The sequence below is a fragment of the Chenopodium album genome, chromosome 20 (genome assembly GCF_948465745.1).
Source record: "Chenopodium album chromosome 20, dcCheAlbu1.1, whole genome shotgun sequence".
Lineage (NCBI taxonomy): Eukaryota > Viridiplantae > Streptophyta > Magnoliopsida > Caryophyllales > Amaranthaceae > Chenopodium > Chenopodium album.
In genome coordinates this window covers 6,362,033-6,380,632 of record NC_137853.1, presented here as the reverse complement: position 1 = coordinate 6,380,632, position 18,600 = coordinate 6,362,033, and the positions used below count along the sequence as shown (strand labels likewise).

The 18,600-nt window shown below is 35.7% G+C and overlaps 3 protein-coding genes across 4 annotated transcripts; 1 reads left to right on the top strand and 2 right to left on the bottom strand.

Annotated features, from left to right (window-relative positions):
• Positions 1-253: 253 nt before the first annotated feature.
• On the bottom strand, positions 254-5,416 carry LOC145598808 (serine/threonine-protein phosphatase PP1). Its single transcript, XM_081655197.1, has 4 exons — positions 5,034-5,416; positions 2,428-2,987; positions 749-961; positions 254-606 (listed from the first exon to the last, which is right to left on the bottom strand). Exons 1-4 carry the CDS (start codon positions 5,209-5,211, stop codon positions 592-594), a joined length of 966 nt encoding a protein of 321 aa, XP_081511323.1. The 5' UTR covers positions 5,212-5,416; the 3' UTR covers positions 254-591.
• A 2,118-nt stretch (positions 5,417-7,534) lies between these two features.
• Positions 7,535-15,273, top strand: LOC145598460 (uncharacterized). Of its 2 annotated transcripts, none has more exons than XM_081654819.1 (7): positions 7,535-7,924; positions 9,308-9,637; positions 12,186-12,341; positions 12,848-13,185; positions 13,460-13,976; positions 14,067-14,099; positions 14,473-15,273. In XM_081654819.1, the coding sequence occupies exons 1-7, from the start codon at positions 7,753-7,755 to the stop codon at positions 14,976-14,978; spliced, it is 2,052 nt and encodes a 683-aa protein (XP_081510945.1). In that variant the 5' UTR covers positions 7,535-7,752; the 3' UTR covers positions 14,979-15,273. The 2 variants fall into 2 exon arrangements, with proteins under 2 accessions (XP_081510945.1, XP_081510944.1); XM_081654818.1 differs by having other exon boundaries at positions 7,536-7,924; positions 12,183-12,341.
• Positions 15,274-15,966: 693 nt separating this feature from the next.
• Positions 15,967-18,263, bottom strand: LOC145598062 (protein LURP-one-related 17-like). Its single transcript, XM_081654355.1, has 2 exons — positions 17,869-18,263; positions 15,967-16,562 (listed from the first exon to the last, which is right to left on the bottom strand). The coding sequence occupies exons 1-2, from the start codon at positions 18,190-18,192 to the stop codon at positions 16,176-16,178; spliced, it is 711 nt and encodes a 236-aa protein (XP_081510481.1). The 5' UTR covers positions 18,193-18,263; the 3' UTR covers positions 15,967-16,175.
• Positions 18,264-18,600: the final 337 nt, after the last annotated feature.

Below are 18,600 nucleotides of genomic sequence, written 5' to 3'. Positions count from 1 at the left end.
CTCACAAGTCACAGGCGCAGATTTACCTGATACCCACAACTCCATTAAAGTTATGGCTAGCTATGCATCTCATGCCCAACTTTCATGCCCTATCACTTAACGGGCAAGCACACATTCTATTTGCCAAAAAAAAATTGGAGCACATCCTGTCCAAGTCTTATTGAACCTCAAGTAGTCAAGTCCTTAACACAAGATCTCTGCACCTACTCTTCCAAAGACCACATCAAAGGAAATTCAAATTTAGCTTAATCACTGCTTTCAAAAAGAAAATAAGGAGTACTAAATTTGTAGCAAGTGAAATCACCACTAGTGTCAACTGTCAAGTATCTGAACATCAATTTTGGCTTGCTCATTTCTGCTACCTTCCAGAATTAAAACTCTTGAGCCATAAGAGGAGATTCAATAATAGGGGGAGGGGGGATCTAACATTAGTTACTAGCTATTACAACAAAATACGGTCAAATATTGCTCGACTAAACACAGGATCCTGAAAAAGTCGCCTCTCTTACAGATGACATTGCATCGCTTGTGTAATTTAGCAGAATTTGAGTTGACAGGGAAGCTTCAAGCTGAATAAGTATAATGAACCTGTTAACCTTTCCCTCCCTGCAACCAGAGAATTGTATTAGTAACCAATCTGGTGACCAATCCAATGATATTAGCCAAACATGTTACAGCTGATCAATAGTAGAGATCACTAATAAGAATCAAAAGGTACAACGTAATCTGCTATTGAAGCATATTTTACCTTTCGCGGTGGAGTTCCAGGTCTCAACATATGGTTATTAAAGTCCATTTTTCCTTTCTTTTCACAAGCTTTGAGGATCTGAAACGAACATGTCAGGGAATCATCCACACTCATCATGGCTCCGGCATTATCAAACTCCCCACAGTAATTTGGTGCAGAGAATATGGTCACAAGCTGGCGATTGGCAAAAAATTCATAACCATCTTCCACAACCTGATAATTTGTGAACCAGCAAGGAGAGAGAGGTGGCATTAGTCTCCTACTTTGATTTAGATGCTTTGCATGGAAATCTACTAAACAAGTGATAGCTTGAACACCCACCCCCACCTTAGTTAAAGTCCCACATTTTCTCATACTACAAGCGACGAATCAAATTTGTTCATATACAAGAATAGAGAGCCCCTCAAGAAAGTGATAGAGACGAACCAAAACCAGGAAATTTTGATAAACTGAAAAAACTAAGCCAGGATAATTGATTACTCTTTAAAATAGTGGAATCTGAGGACACATTTTGTCACAAATAACACAATTACACAAGAAAATAGAACAATTAGCTAAAATGTTCTGGAAGCAGAAGTACAAGACCTAAAAAGATATGTCAGGAACAAAGGTCAGAAAGCCAAAAAAAAAACATGTTTTCTCCTAATATAATGCCTTGAGATTTCCCAAAATGATATTCCTGTTTTTGATATTTCCATATTTTACCTTTCCCATATAAAGTACTCTACATTTTCCCAATTTTTTGTGCCATTAAATTAAATTTCTACCTTTCCCATATAAAATATACATACATTCAAGAACATTACACACTCCCTCTACTATCTTATCTTTAATTCCTATGAAAAATGAGAAACGGGCATCATATTATGAGGGAGTAGTATATGTTGCCATGGGAATGGTATTGTAAAGCAAACTCTCCAAAGAAGTTGTCTAAGAACTCCCCAAGGATAGTTAATATCACAGATAGTAAGGTGATCATTAGCAAGTCCAAATATAATCAAAACACAATATAACTACATAAGTGCTTACAAGTGCTATGTAGTGTACTTATATAAAGTAAAGCAGCCATCAAAACAGAATGGAATGATAATTACAATTCTCCTCAATGGCCCAACCCTTACAACGCGCTATTTGGGTTAGTTCAGTACCGAACATAATATAAAGGCCCCACACATAGGTTTATCTCAGGATTACACCCAAATTAGAAGAGACAGCCGAATTGCTAAAATTAAGTTAAAGCCATATTGCCTATAATATAAATTTATGCCTTCATAAGTTCAGGTGCTCCACCAAGATAAGAAAAAGAAATATTGCTACCACTTAATCATCAAATCTAATAAGATCCCTAAGGTTTCTATCTTCTTCTCCTAAACGCTAGACAAAGGTAAACCCTTACAGAGACCCCTTTAACTACAGGAAGAAACGAGGATGAAACAATGCACTCAAAGACACAATGCATACACCATTTCATTGAAGGTGAAAATTGTAAACAATCAATGGGCTTCCTCTTATACTCCTTATTTACATGTAAACAGACAAGTAATCAGATAAAAACATGAAAAGCATTATCAAGGATGCAACTATTACAATAATTACAGAATAACTCAATATTACATCCCACTTCTACAGGCAATTTATACATCAAGCAAAAGCAATAAATTATAATGCCGAGCAATTACCTGATGCGCTCTGCATACTAGATCGATGTCATGCTTCTGAAGAAATTCTGAGACAGTGTCCGCTCCAAAAGTGTATGAGACCCCCCTATCATTCTCTCCCCAGCCATCAAGTTCTTTCTCAGGGTCAGCCCACAACAAATCACAAAGAAGGCCCTGATCTGGAACATCTGCTGGTCGAGCTAAATTTCTTATCTGATCTAGATTTTTTAAATCAGGTGATAATCCTCCATGCATGCAAAGGATTTTTTCATCCACAAGTGCAGCAACAGGCAGACAATTAAAACAGTCTGTGAACGCTTTCCAAAGGCGAACATTATACCTTCGCTTGCACTCATCATAAAACCCATATATGCGATTTATTGAAGCACATTCGTGATTTCCCCTAAGAAGAAAGAAGTTCTCTTTATATTTTATCTTGTATGCGAGAAGAAGGCAAATGGTCTCTATGCTCTGCTTACCACGGTCTACATAATCTCCCAAAAATAAATAATTTGCCTCAGGTGGTAAGCCCCCATATTCAAACAAACGAAGCAGATCAGAAAACTGACCATGAATATCTCCTGAGACAGCAAGTAGTCTTGTCAGCATTCCCATACAACCCAAGATTTAAAGCAGTTAAGTTATTTGGTTATAATACCACAGATAATTCCACCAATATTTGTGGACATATACTTGGTAATAAAACGTGCAGCATAATAAGCTCAAATTACACAGTGCCAAAACAAGCAAATGCTCATATTATAAATGCACAATGAAGATAATCTTATACATTTGTTCAATAATGTGCATAGCATTCCATCCTACATAATGAGAAGTCTAACTTTTGCACTCAAGTGTAAATACCATATTGCATATATACAAAATATTGAACTAAACACATGCCTCCCAGTCTCCCACTACATGAGGATCTATGTGATAGGCTGATAGCTACTGACAGTAACATACTACACCAAACCGAATACGCTTAAAGGTAATATACATTTCAAGAAGTGGAAAAACAGAGAATAAAGACCTTGAACAATTATGAAATTGGAAGCATCTGCAACATGAGGTCGAACATTTCCCACATATCGATATTATAGAGCAACAAGTTCTGAATCCCCCACTTAAGCATACAGGTGTGATAGCAAGTCATTTTCAAAGTGAACCATGTACACCATGTACCAATACAGAATACACCCAATATCCACATATTTGCCGCAAACATTGTAAGCGTGACCACTATCTTTACAGCTTTACTCTAGAACTGCCCATCATAGATATTGGTTTCAGTCACTATATCACCACATGACACTAACCCCATAGTTGCATAACAAATAGTTGTTTTCAGTTCCTACCCACATACGCCCATATCCTACCTATGTACCTTACGATCATGTTTTAAATAGGCAGTAGACAGTGATTGATGAAAGTAACAAAAATAATTTAATAGGTACTTTTGTAAGAAATCAGCATACCATTCATGGTAGTGCTTATCCACCTCAAACATGTCCTTTTCTTCACAAATAACCAATACCACTTTATAGGAAGTGTTGAATTGAAAAGCACATGTATATGTATGGGGATAAAGTTCCATAAACATAAGAATTTCTCTACAAAACTACACATAACTCATTAACATTACGGTCTTTATTATATTTACCAAATAAGCCAAATAGGCAATATACTATCCTGAAAAGGGGATCATTGAATTCCAATAATAAATGAAATTGGTGGAATAAGGAACGTAAATACTAAACTCAAGTAAGAACCATTTCTTTTTTTTGACAAAAGTAAGAACCATTTCTCACCCAACAACCAATAAACATGCTCCATGTATAGCATACAGGGCAAGAAATCAATTCAATTCTTCAGTGTGAAGTTGTGAACCATGTAACTTAAAGCACACTAACTAAGTAACTATCCAATGGGAAAATTCCACACCAAGAAATGTAAATTGCTATTTAATTAGTTCAATCCAAATAAGAATTAGGATCCCATTGTGACACCTTTGGAACTACTAACATCAAAATTGCCGCTAAATTCCATAACATCCATCATCTCAAATTTAGATATTGATCAGTATATCACCAATAAAAAGAAAATCAAACTAGCAGGATATGCCTATACTGGCTACCATGCGCCATGGTTTGGCGGGCAATCACTGAAAAGTCAATTATACAACAACACACAACCTAACCCCCTATTGTAGCGCAAAAAATTGTTCATCGGCATAAGAGACATATACAACTGAACTTCTACCAAAATGGTAGCTCAAAACACAATCAATTTAATGCATCATATTCATAATCAGACAAGCAATCCCTCAGTCACCAAATTATAGAACACCCCATATCAAAATCAAATTCAATAAAGAAAAAATGGGGTTTTTGTTATGAGTATAAATACGAATAATGAACTTATTGATCAATATTATTAAAGAAAAAGAAAATCCCTATTTAAATAATCATGTTTCATATGAATTAAAATCCCAAAACTCGTATTAGCTCAAAGATAACCAATTTACACCCAAAATAAATTCAAATTTAAATTCCAATTTAAATTCCAATTTACAATTAGAAGAATAAGCAAAAAAATGGATTATTTCTTGTAGTTAGAAATTATACCGCAAATCTTGATTGGAGCTTCAAGTTCAAGAAGATTAGGTTGACTGAGAAAAATCTCTTTAGAAGCAACACAAAGCTGTCGAATCTCAGACTCAGGAAGATGAACCTGTTTCACAGTTCTTCCATTCTTAGCATCAAGTAACCTCCGTATGATTTCATCAAGTACCCCAATATCCATTTTCAACCGTCAAAGTTTCAATCTTTAAGATCAACAAATCAACCCTTACAGTAAACCCGCGAAGCAGAGGATTCTGGGTGTTAACTCTTACAAAAACGAGGTCGTTTTAATGGTGAGTGGCCGCCATTAACAACCCAGAAAGAGCTTTGCTCTGTTTCTATGTGACCGTTGATGGGGTTTTGGAGGTGAGAAGAAGAATGAAGAAAAAAACCCAAAATATGTGATGACCTAAATTAGGTTTTTATTGAAAACCCTATCGGTAAAATAATGTTTTTGTTATTTTATCAAGTCAAACCTTTGTCATGTGGCCGTATAAGAGGGTTATTAAAATTTAAAATATCATGATTCCAGATATTTTTCTTGCTTTATCAATTATGATTTTTTTACCCTTCTACTCCGTACTAAGCAAAAATCGGTGGTAATTACTTTTTTTTATAACGTTATTGAGACATTTTATGCTAGAACGCTGATAAAGTGTTGAGAACTTAAGATAAGAGTCATAAGACACAATATGTATAATGTGTTGCTTTATTAGTCTTTTTAAAAATATGATAAAAAGAATCAACATCAAATAATAACTCACTTCTTTTCTTTTAAATTTTTCATTACTTGCAAATAATCAATGTGGATAATGAACGGCCTCCAATTGTAATGAAGCACCATTTGTAGCCAGTCAATATGTTGCCATGATATTATTTAAATATGATCTTTAGAACCACGCACAACGACATCCTTATCAACTCCCTTCTCTCCAAACATTGTGTACATACATGGTGAGTTTCAAGTTTTGGCTACTAAGGAACAAGTAGACGAAGGAATAAGAGGTTCATAAAGTAAGCGGTATCCTAGTCTGCTTCCACCATCCAAGACGTGATTTTATGTCTTTCTTGTTGCACAATTTCTTTAATTTGGTTGAGTTAAGACTTTAATAAAATTCTAACCTATTACTTAGATTGTGTATTGAAAAAGTAAGAATTTGTAATTTGATCAAAATTAATATACATTTGTTGCTTTTGAAATTTTTTGTACATGTCATACAACTTTCAAATCAATGAAATAAGTGTATATTTCAAAAACATAACTTCTCTTGTTGTTTTAATTAATTGAAATCAACTTATGGTACTGGTTAGCTGAAAAGGGGCGGTTGATGAATGTCGGGGATAATTGGGTGCCAATGGACAAGGGTGATCAAGGATCGTTATAGTCTGGGTTAGGGTTGGCTTTGGGCAATTAAGGTTGCACTTTATGGTTGTTGGGAGAATATGGTTGAGAATGATGGGGATCCATTTACTTGAAGAAGAGTGGGTGAGGTATGATGGTTGTTCTAATTTAGAGTTGGGTGAAACTTTCTCCCTCATTTTTTCTTATTTTATTAACATACTAATCATAATAAATAGAAAGTACATTATAAGAAGGGAACTGGAAAACCAAAAAAATTTGAATACGAGCTTTTCATTAAGCTAATTAAGTTCCAATGGTGGTCCGTCCTCTATTCATACTTTGTGAATTTTACTAAAAATAATAAAATATACAATATTTGATGTATAAATATCCAAGTTTCAACTACAATGATGAATCGTATTGATACCATATAGAATCCTTAAGAATTATAAACCCATTTAGACTAATAATATATCAATTTAAGTTAAGTATCTTATCTTAACAACTAAAAGAACTACTATTAATTCATTTCCAAGCTCCCCAATATCAATAATTACAATCTATCTTACAACTACCAATATTATAATCAATTAGCCTACTAATTAACCAATTTATGTGCTCATCACTTAAAATTCAATAATACTCCCAAAATAAAAAATTAGTAATAGTATGTACTAGTATTTATTTATTTTTATTTTACTTTTTAGATATACACATTTGCAAGTTACAACCCACTTCTTCATCACCCTAGTAAAGTACCAATCCACAAACACTAAAGATAATCCTACCAAAAAGCCTAAAATACACTTTCTCTTTCACAAGGGCATTTAAGTAAATCCACACCCCAATCTATCCATTCACTTGACTAGCTCAGCCAAACACGAGTCACATCCCAATTGGCCAATCCACAAACCCTACTAATCAACTTTAACACCAACAAAATCCCCAAAAAACCCCTACAAACTCAATTAATTCCCCTTCATGTCCCCAACAACCTGCCACGTAACCAAGGGCACAATCGTCATTTCCCTCAAAACCTCACCGGAAAATTCCCCTCCGATAATCCAAAGTGACCCTGATTTCTCCCTTTTCCCGAAAACTATAAATAGTTATCTTTCTACCCCCCTCCTTTTCTTGCCCTAGACGCCTCCATTTTCGCCTCTCCTCCGCCGCAACCCCTTTCTCTCTCCTCCGATTTCTCTCTCTAAATCGTTCTCCGACCTTCCATTTTCTCTCTCCTAGGGTTTTTGTTCTTCGTCGATTCCTCGATTTCGCCGATCCGAGGTGTTTTGAGGTTTGCAATTAGGGTTTTATTTTTGAATTTATTGGTGGTGGTTTGGTTTGAGTGGAAGAGTGAGTGATGACGATGACGTGGCGGTGATGGAAGCTGTTGAGTTGGCGATTCCGGTGGATGTTTCGAAGATGGGTTCAGACGTTTTTGTTGGAGCTAGGGTTTGTTCTACTGATGGAGAAGCTCGTGATTCCGACACCGTTTCGCCTTTTCGTGGTCCGAAAATTGATGAATGCAGTACCTCTTTACATAATCATAGAGGTGAATTTTTTGATTTTATGTTGTTTTTTATTTGGTTTTTGATTGATTTTTGGGTGTTTCAGCTCAGTATTGATTGATTGTGTATTGGGTTGATTGGAGATTTTTAATTAGAGGCTACTTTACTAATTTGTACTTTTATTTTTGGATAGGAAATAATTACCTTGTCTTGTTTCGTCGTTGTTCTGGATCAAAAATAAAAATGCCCAGTAGTTATTATTGACTTGAGGTATCTCACCTGGTAATTTTGAGCCTAATTTAAGTTCCGACTAATCCGGATTTGAGTTGGGTCAGCTTCGAGAGCTAACCTTAGCAAAGTCTGGTTCTTTACCCCTAAAAGACTATTGGCAATTGTGTTGTTAATATTTATCAATTTCAGTATGGTTGAAATCGCTTGATATTGTCTGAGTATTTGGTTAGTTTTGGATTGGTATATCGGGTGTGATTGTGAGCTAAGATACTTTTCTGTCTTAATGTGAGTATCTGGCTATGTTTCAGATCCATTGAACATGTATTATTGTGAGTGGTGTTTTTTTTGTCTTCCCATGGTTTGATTGTTGCTATTGTAGAATCATTTCAAGCAATAGGCGCTGTTTGTCGGTTTAAGTGTCTGATTTTCTTCAATATCGCTTGCTGTGTTGCAACTCTCTGTAGCTCTTGAAATTGTTTATGGCTAGTAAATGATGTCATGCTCAAACTATGGTATATGAAGCTGTCTTATTGGAGGATATGTATCAGTGTTTGGATACGGAAAGATCATATTTGTAGCCATCGTGTGAAATTCTACGTGCCTGATGCAGACCGTGCAATATATGCTGTTAGTTCCTTTTCCTTTTCATTTTCTTAGCGTCCCTCTCTCATCTTTCTGACTTCCTGAAAAAAAGTCACATTGGTGTTATAACTTTTGGAATATGGTCTCTTGTGCCATGAATTACTTCTATCTGCTATGATTTCAACTTTTCAAGTGCCCTTTGTTTGTTATAGGGATTTTTTTTCTGTGTTTATGCAATTAAATTCTCAATGATTTATCTTTACGCTACTTATAATGTAACTTAATATAAAGATCTTTGTCATGTGTAAGCTTTTTACTAGTTTTGGTTTGTAGTAGGGCCGACATGGATAGAACTCCTTAAGGACAATGAGGCTTTCTTAATCATATAACTCTTGCTAAATTCTGGTTCGTGATAGGTTAAAAAAATATATGCAATCATTTTAACCAACTTATTTTGGTGTTAATGTCATACTGTATCAAGATAATTTGCTTCTGTCTTCAAGTTGAATTTAGAATATTATATAGAGGAGTAAATATCTGTAGAATATTGATAATTAAAGTTTTAATTTGCTGCTTGTACATCGGATCCTCTAATGCTTTCCAAAATTGATCAGGTACCTCCACTGCTTCTGGGCCACCTCCCTGGTTGAAGAAATCAGATGCGGCATTATGCAGGAACAATTTTCTTCCATCTAGATCAACGACAGAGGATGTATCCTTGGGGTTGGTTGACGGGATTTCAAGTGGTTCTACCATGTTAATGTCAGAATATGAAGGAAAACAGATTCAACGGAAGGTGGGAAAGGTTCCAAGAAATGGAAGTGGCTTGTTTAAGAAACCCCGAATGTTGCAACCGGACAGTTTTTCGTCTCATGCAGAGGCCGATGAACTGAAGATAGATTCAGATAAGCTTGGCTCGCACCTAGTGAAATGCTCCAATGCAGGTAATGTGCTGGCTGTGAACAGCCATATTATTCCTGGCAATGCTATCTGACAAGGAAGATAATGTTTTGCTTCTGATAGCATCTATATTATTATGATAGAGGATTTTGTTATATATGCTTATTTGAGTGTAATTAATTTTATTTATTCTTTTTGTTTTATTTAAGTGACTTTCTTTCTTTTCATTTTCGACTCCTCTACATTTGCAAGTAATCCACAATGGAATGCATACTGCTGTGCAGATTAATGACTTGCATTGTGCTTTCATTGTTTTTAAAATAACTGTCTACGGCCTGTACATAACAGAAGGAAGCACTAAAGCTGAAATGGTGGATCTTCTATAGGTAGTTTATGGGTCCCCCCCCCCTCCCCTCCCAACCCCAAACAATACTAGTTTATGGGTCCCCCCCCCCCCCCCCCTCCCCTCCCAACCCCAAACAATACTAAGAAATGTTTGATGTTCATGCTTTTTAATTTCTAACCACTTAGATGAGTTAGACATGATATGGATGCTTGGATGGGTTCTTGTACTTATAGATGGCCCTACATAATGTGGTTGTATTTATAATGATCCAGGAGCATAATGTTGATTGAGGTGCAGTATTGCATCCACCTTTCAGTAAACACGACTAAAATATACTTGTATGCGCTGTGTCAAGCCTGTCTTGGCTCTTTTCTTTCTTGAGGTTTTCTGTAGTTTTGAGATTTAGAACTTTTTCATCATTATTCTTCTTTCCTGCTTTGCAAGATATTGTCTATATATAGCTCATTTAATCAATTTGATCATTACTTGGTATGTCATAGTCATGAAACCATGTATGTCACATCCTAATGTCGCTTCCCAATCAAGCTTTTGAGAGACTGTATTTAATATTTGGAATTTAGATTTAAACTATGTTTGGATAGAAAGATATGGAGGAGAAGGAAGGGAAGCGAAGGGATATATAGCTATTATTTAGATAAGACTTTGGAGAAGGGAAGGGATATGAATTAGAGGAATCTGTACTTCTTCCCTTTTTAATAAAACAAAAAATATCCCTATTGTTGAAAGATTTGGATTGAAAATAAATACTTACTCTCTCCACCCCTCATATCCCTTTCTCTTACCTCCTTTTTCCTTCTCTTCCTTTCCCTCCACAAATGCTAACGAAATATTTGGATATTGAGCCGTTGGATTTCTAGAGCATTGACTATTTCTATCAAGCTTTATATTAACTTTTTCATGATTGTGTAGCCTTTTTACTTTGACATATCTCATACAATATTCCTTGTCTCTAAGCAAATGTATATGAATATAGGGCTTGAATTTAATTTGAGGTTATTCACCCTTTAGTGGGTTTCATATTCTTTGACAATTTGTATGGATAAAAAGGTGGAGCTCCATTTTCTCACCAAATTTCTTCAAATTGGTAACAAAGATATTTATTTAAGAGGGAATGGTGGATCTCTCTCTCCCTTTCCTTCCCTAACCTTCTAATCCAAATAAGGGAAGTTGTTCCTTTCCCTCCCTTTCTTCTATTTCCAAATTTTTAAACAAAGTTACATTTCATTTTGGCCGTGTTGTTGATATAATTTTTTAACGTAATCTCTTTATATATGATTTGTATGATTTCTTGTCAAACATTTGTAGTTTGACATAGTTACTCAAAATCTTTATTGGTATATGATCCGCTTGGGTTTTTCTTTTGAATCTGTTGGTTTTAAAATTAAAATAAATTTTCTAAAGAGCATGTGCCCTTCTTAGCAGCAAACTAAGATATCGAGCCTTGGCTTGGTTTAGATTTATACGTGTAGTTCTTTTTTTGAGATTGACGGAGTGGGGTGAAAATATTAGTTACTGCTTTCTGCTGTATTTGTGGATCCTATATTACTTCTTCATCCATTGCTCAAACTCCATCAATAGTCTCATTTATTCGTGTCAAGTGAGGGTGCCTAATTTTTGCTGTATTATAGCGAATCTCCAAAAAATCTTGTTCTTGTTCAAGTCAAGCTTTGTGTTTGTAATAGACGAGGCTTCAATATACTCTCTATTTAGTTTCTCTGTGAGTTGGTTCTAGTTTTGTCTTGATGTTTAGATATGTTTACTATCATTGATCTAGTTGATTAAGTCAGTAGTAAATGAGTATAATATAGATGATTTGTTTTCAACTAGGTTGGAGATTAGACAATTGCAAGCAATATAAAAGATTTGCAACTTTCAAACCTAATGTCTTCGAAAGGTTCTTGAGGTGATGTAAGTTAAGGCAGTCATCTGTGTTGTATTCCTTTTTTTTTTTTTTAGAGCTGAGTGTGTTGTTTTGGTCTAGCAGTACAATAGCAATTATCAATTATCATTGCTGTCAAGTCAACTGATAAACAGTCAACAACTGATGGTTTTGTCCTTGACTTTGTCTTCATGTGGAAAATAGTTAGCATGAATGTGATGTCTGTATTGTTTTAATTTTTTATGGCATATGAGGAATGTGATTCAAGTTTCTTGAAAGCTTATTCCTTGTCTTAGTGATGTTCTTGTAGTTTGACTGATATTGGTTCATATTTATTTTACAGTAGACAAATCTCAGACAGTTAAACAAAAGAACAATATAAACGGCAGAAGGGGTGATAGAAGAAGTTCTAAAGTTCCACTGAAGGCAAAATTTGATCCATTTTCACTGAAAGTTGGCTTGACAAACTTCAGTCCTACAAGTGGAGGAAGCAATGTTTTTGGTATGAAACTGGTATCTCTATTGTGAGATTGCTATAAATTTTCTGAGGTTTGGATCTTCCATAACCTCCAGCTAAGAAGATTTTTCTTAGGATGGAATTTTTTTGTGCTTTCTTAATAATTCTCTTCTATAACCCTCTGTAGCTTTGTCGTAGTATGACTCTTCCTAACTTCTTGCATAATATGATAAATGACTCGTATGTAGTGTATTGTTTCTTAGCTTTGATTGTATCCTGTTTGAACAAATTACCCTGCAATAAGTAAAACTTTGTCTGGCACCTTTTTTTGCCAAACGAGTCGTCATTATTAGTAGGTCATTCTAGTTGCTGGTTGTTCAAAATGGATGACATCAATTTGGAAATACTCAGTTATTACGGTTAATTTTTTGGTCAAGTTCTGGCCGCCTTTAAAGTAAAGCTTTTATACTTGCGGGGTCTTTTTGTTTGTTGCTTGCTGTGTATGTGTATTAGCATATTAACTTGGATGCTCCTTTGACATTTGTTTGCAGGAATATATGGTCTCAAGCCAGATATACATGATGTCTCAAAACTTTTGGATGACATTTCTTTGGATAAACTCCTTGATGGAACCTATAAATGTCCTAATCTTGGCAAAGATAAAGGGAAGAAAGTAGCTAATCCGACAGAGAATATACTGGATTCTGTTAAAAAGGCTTGTTCTGTCATTAGGCTTCCAGGGACGCAACAGGCCAAACAAGCAGAAGAGATGGATAATGAGACCAACAAGAAAATCCCTTTGTCATCATCTCCCTCTAACACAAGTTCATTAAATGGTTCTGATGGTGATGAGTGTAGTCTTACTGCAGGTTTACCCAAATGTGAAAAGGTAAGTAGCTACTGAAAGCTTTTATTTTAGTTTTATTGTTTGTGTTTATAAAAGTGTGTTAATGCAAGTATGATTTTTACAAGAACCATATTTTAAGGTTAAAAGTGTAATTAGTTATCCTCCATGGGGAAGAATATCATTTTTTCCAAGTCCCCTATCTCCAGCACAAATAGATGAAAGCCTAAACATCATGGTAACAATATGGCTTAGTTGTACTTGGCAGTGGTCACCTTTTTCATCCTTATGCATAATTACCATGCTCTTTTTTCTTCAGGATCTGGAATCGTCTATGAAGGCTGAAACTCCTGCTGACAAAAAGGATTCTCCATCGTATCAACCTAGAGATATTTTGGAAAGGTTGGCACTTCCTCCACCAAAGGACTTAGACTCTTTGTTGCAGGATGCAGTGAAGCCAGTGGTATCCTCAAAGCTTAATGATTCACGTAATGGCAAGACATCATCTCATCGAGTTAGCTTGCCGCCTTTTCCCTGGTCCCATAATTTTAATGGGCACCATAAATCTAATAATGATGCTGTAAGATTATCGAATAAAAGCTCATGCCAAGGTAGATGGGTAAGGATAAGGAGCACTGCCAGTTTTATTGGAGGGGGCAATGAAGCTTTTGTGGACTTGGACTCGCTCACTTATGATAGTAGTCTTGTTCCAGCAGGACAATTAATGTACAAACTTCCCGAAACCGAAAGAAGTTCATCCGTACCTGTCAATCAACTGTGCTGTCAGCAGAATTCTTCAACGGCTGCATGTCCAACAGCTTGTCTGCCACCCTCTGGTAAGAACCTAGCTCTCGTAAAGTTTTTGGCTTTAATTAATTTTACACCGTGTTTAGTGTTTGGGGTTAATGCATGTTATGTGTTTGCAGAATCTGGAAGCAATGTGCACTCCAAGATTAGTGGTATGTGGCTATTGATTAAAAAGCATGATTATTTTCACCTCTCTTAAGATCTGTGCTTCACTTCTTCACCTGTATAAATTCTAGTCAGACCTACAGCATAAACTCAATTATTTTGACTTATTGGTGTGAGCCATGTGTCATGCTTCAAGAAAATATTCATACCCTTTTCAAATTTGATACGGAGTATCAATTTTACAAGTTCTCATTATGAGCAAGTATTGTTCTGCCTGTTCAATACCCTTTTTCTAATGGAAACCTGCTCAATACCTTCAAACAATGTTATAAATGATTGGTTACCCATTTGGTTTTCCAACATTAAAATTACTTTGTGCAGTTGCCTCTCTTCTCATCATTGTTTGGTTCTTGTTGGCAGCACTGCATTCTCCCAGAGTATTGGCTGCTGCTCAGACACTTTGTGACATTGCAAATGATAGCTCAAATAGGATTTCAAACGGAATGTTGAAATGGCCAAAACAACCATCCCAAAAATCCATGAAAGCTCGCAAGTCAAGATCGAGTGAAAAACCGGAGGAGTTTATGACACCCAAGTCAGAGACATTAGCCAATCATGTAGTCAAGAGCATAGAGTATGGATCTTCTTCAAAAAAGCCCAAAATCTCTGTGGTTGAACGGAGAGAAGAATTTAGTCACATTCATGCAGTTATAGGACTGAGTTCTGTTTCTGCTCCAAGATCAAACAGAACATCCCCAAGCAGATTGTCTAGGGATTCTGTTACAGAAGCTAGAAACAGCTTTGTGAAACCACAATATATAGCTCCCCCTCCTCCTCCTCTTCCAAGGGTTTTGGATAGGAGTAACCACAACCCACAGAAGTTGAGAAAAGTTTCGCCAATGGATTGGAACAGGACAAGAAGCTAGCTTGAATGGACCTAGCAGCTTTCATCGGGAAGTTGCGTGTTGTAATACCAAGATCTGTTGTGAAGTTATGACTGCATATGAAATTTAGCTGAACATGTTAGTTTGTATATATTGCTGTTTATGTGTAGCTCAGGATTGATGGTGGCGTCCTCCTTGAAGTGAGGCCCAAAATTCCAGTGTTGTAACATTATAAGTTGAACAGATTTTAGAGGTTCCTTTTTATGGGGGGGTATTCTTTGCCTTGTACAGAGCCATTCCATGAGGCAATTGTAATTTCAGTTCCCTCTTTCCTGTCTGTTGCCATTTTTAATCTATCATTAGTTACCTATGTGCAGAATTGCAAGCATTATCACTGATCAGATGCTATATTGAATAAGTGAATTGTCGATGTCTGATCTTTTCGGCCACACTGTATTATATTTGAAATTCCCATCCAATCTAACTTCAACAAAATGATTAAGCCTTGCATGAGCCGGCCTCACTGGGTGACAAAATGGATGTATAAGCTCAAAGTGTTACTATAAGCAAATAAATCTGTCATTTTAAGGGAGGAAAACACTGCAGGCGAGCATCATTTTTTTCCTCTCAAAATGATTTGCGTCCTGCAGACTGAGTGTGGTTATCTACTTGTATATAACTACAGATCCGTCATAAAACTACTGTTCGGACACATTGAAAACTCTGAAGATAAACAAGAGTCCGTAGTAAGGAATTGGGAGATCTTTTTGCAATCAACATTTATTCAGGAGGATGGCAAGGTTTAGGGGTGAAGGCCGAAGGGAAGCTCCATACCGAGGCACTAGAAGTCTGAATCTAAGAAAGTTATCAATGAACCGTTTTGAGCAATCACTTAAGACTTGTTTAAATTAGTTAAACTAGCTCATATGCACACTCTAATACATGACTAGTATTAAACATGCCAGAGTCTAGCACGGTTAGAATCACAGCTCAAGAAATGAGGAGAATCAAGGAAATCAAAATTTTCATATGCAAGTAAAAAAGCAACTTTCCATATATTTTACTTAGCTGAAGAAAGTTTCAGCTATCGCGGTTAGTTAACAGGTTAGCAATTGATTACATTGATTAGTTTTACAATCCCACTTTGTTAAGACAACAGGGGAATCAGCCCTCGTCTTGGCAGGAAAAACCAGAGGGGCACTCAAGAACAATAATTAAAAATGAAACATTTGTTTTTTCTTAACTAAACATCTGATCCAGCAACAAAACCAAGGTCATCGCGAACCCAGGATTGAATCCTGGATATACAACCAAGTGAAAAACCTCGAGACCAAAGGAAGCACGTCCATTAGCTGCCTCCTTCCTCTTGATCTCTGCTACAACTTTTTTTGAGGACTTGTCGATGATCTTACACGATCTTTGCGCGTAAGAGCCTTCAATCACGTATGTAGGGTTTTTTGTTGTTGCCCCTAGGAAAACATGTGCAAGTACATTGGAATTTGCTAGCAGTAAGCTAACATTCTTCCTCACGTAACAAATAGGCTGCTTTTTTTGGAATGTTTTGGAATTGTGATGATAACTAGCATCACCCTTGTATACTAGCCAATCGTCCACTAGTCGTATCGTCTGTTCATCAAAGAAAAATTTAGATTAGAATGCGTTTTAGTATAAATTATGCAAAATTAAAAATCTAATTAAGAGTTCATCAAAACAATTTTAAAACTTGTTCTCTTAGACACGTAGAATATGTTCTTTCTTATCCACTTCTAGAGAGCCAATTATAGACGAGTATGCATCCTATGGACCGAAACTGATTACTCAAAGGTCTTATTCTTTCACACCAATTAGTCTCATAGATACGTAGAATATCAAATACGTTACTTAGTACAATAAATGGAGGGTGATAATCTTATGCTAAAGTTTTCACATCGTCTCTCATATTTAAGGTAAAACTATATTGACTATATAATTGTTGTAATAGGAATTATAGCCATAAAATGGTAAATAATGTAGACGAGATTTGATTTTAGATTTTGGTTTACATCGAACTAAATTGGTTAACATCTAGTAATAGATGAGATTTGATTTCAAATAGAATACCTTACGTGATAAGGACTAAGCATGTAAAATCAACCGCGACATACTCAAATTCTAACATGTACTCTGTGGAACAAGTTGCTTGAGTTACTTCTTTTGAATGATTATGTTACAAAATCGGCAACAAAGTCATTGCAATTACTTGTAAGCATGAGGTTGAACAGTGATAAATGCATAGTGGCCCCTCTAAATAATGCTTATTTTGGTGTTTCGCATGGTTGTAGGCGTTAAATGCATAGTGGCCCCTCTAAATAATGCTTATTTTGGTGTTTCGCATGAGTAAATCAATAATTAGTTTTCGGCCGAACATACCATTTTCTTACCCGTTTTGTAACAAGCAAAATTGGCCATATTGTAACAATTTAAGGACTTATTCTGATTTACTGAACTGAATATTTTATGAGAGGAGGAAATCAGGAAATTAGGAATTGAACTGAAGCTGAAGACATAGGCCCTTAAGTGACACATTTACTAGCTATTGTAGAATTTGAACTGTAAATATATCAAATATTCCTAAACAATACAATAGGTTTATTTAAGAATAAATTCTAGAGAATATCTACGTTACATACAATAATGTAAACCATACATGACTAGGAAAGATGATAATGTAAATCCATTAAAACTCTTTCAAAGTCCTAATAGAACCAACCCTAGAACCACTATAAGAATTCGTGTTTTTACCGACCGTCAACAACCTCACCACTATATATCCTCATTATTCTCTTTCCTACACTACATCCACATAAAAAGAAAATAATAATAATAATAACAATTCAAACATTACATCACAGCTAATTAATTATTATGAAACGGATGGAATATATTAAATTACCTTATGACGACGCGTAGTGAAAATAGAAGTTCCAGAAGCATCCATTAGAACAATTTCACCAGGCCTCCCACGGTAATTATCGACACGGTAAATCAAGTTACCAGTAGAATCAATAACAGTAAAACCACTACAACTCATCAAAAGTGACTTCCTCCAAACAGTTAAAAACGTACATGTAGCTGATGATACACCACCATCCTTATCCTTATCGTTATCGTTACCGTTATCATTATCGGCCTTGTAAATGTATTCCTTGCAATCTTCTAGACACCGTTTTTCATCGGTAACTCTTGTACAAGATTTAGCCTTAAGAAAAAGAACCATAATTTTTTGCTTTTAATTTTTTGGGTTGTGAAAATAATTAAAATGGGTTTTATTTGGTTGGATTATTGGTGAAGTTTGAAATGGGAAGAAGGAAGGAGAAAGGAGATATTTATAGAAGGAGTGAGTGAGAAATGAAGCACAAAGCTAGTTGGGTGGGTGCCGACCATTCAACCATGATGCCACGTGTTTACAGATGGATATTTAATAGGCGCGTTGGTACTTGTTATGACTTTTTTTTTTTCTTCTCTTTTTTAATAATGACTGATTTTAATGTTTAGGGCCTGATTTTATAGAAGGAGTGAGTGAGAAATGAAGCACAAAGTAGAGCAGGGCAGAGCAGAGCAGATTGAAGCAACTATTTATAAGTACTACTTTTAAGAAGAGCAGATTGAAGCAGCTATTTTTAAG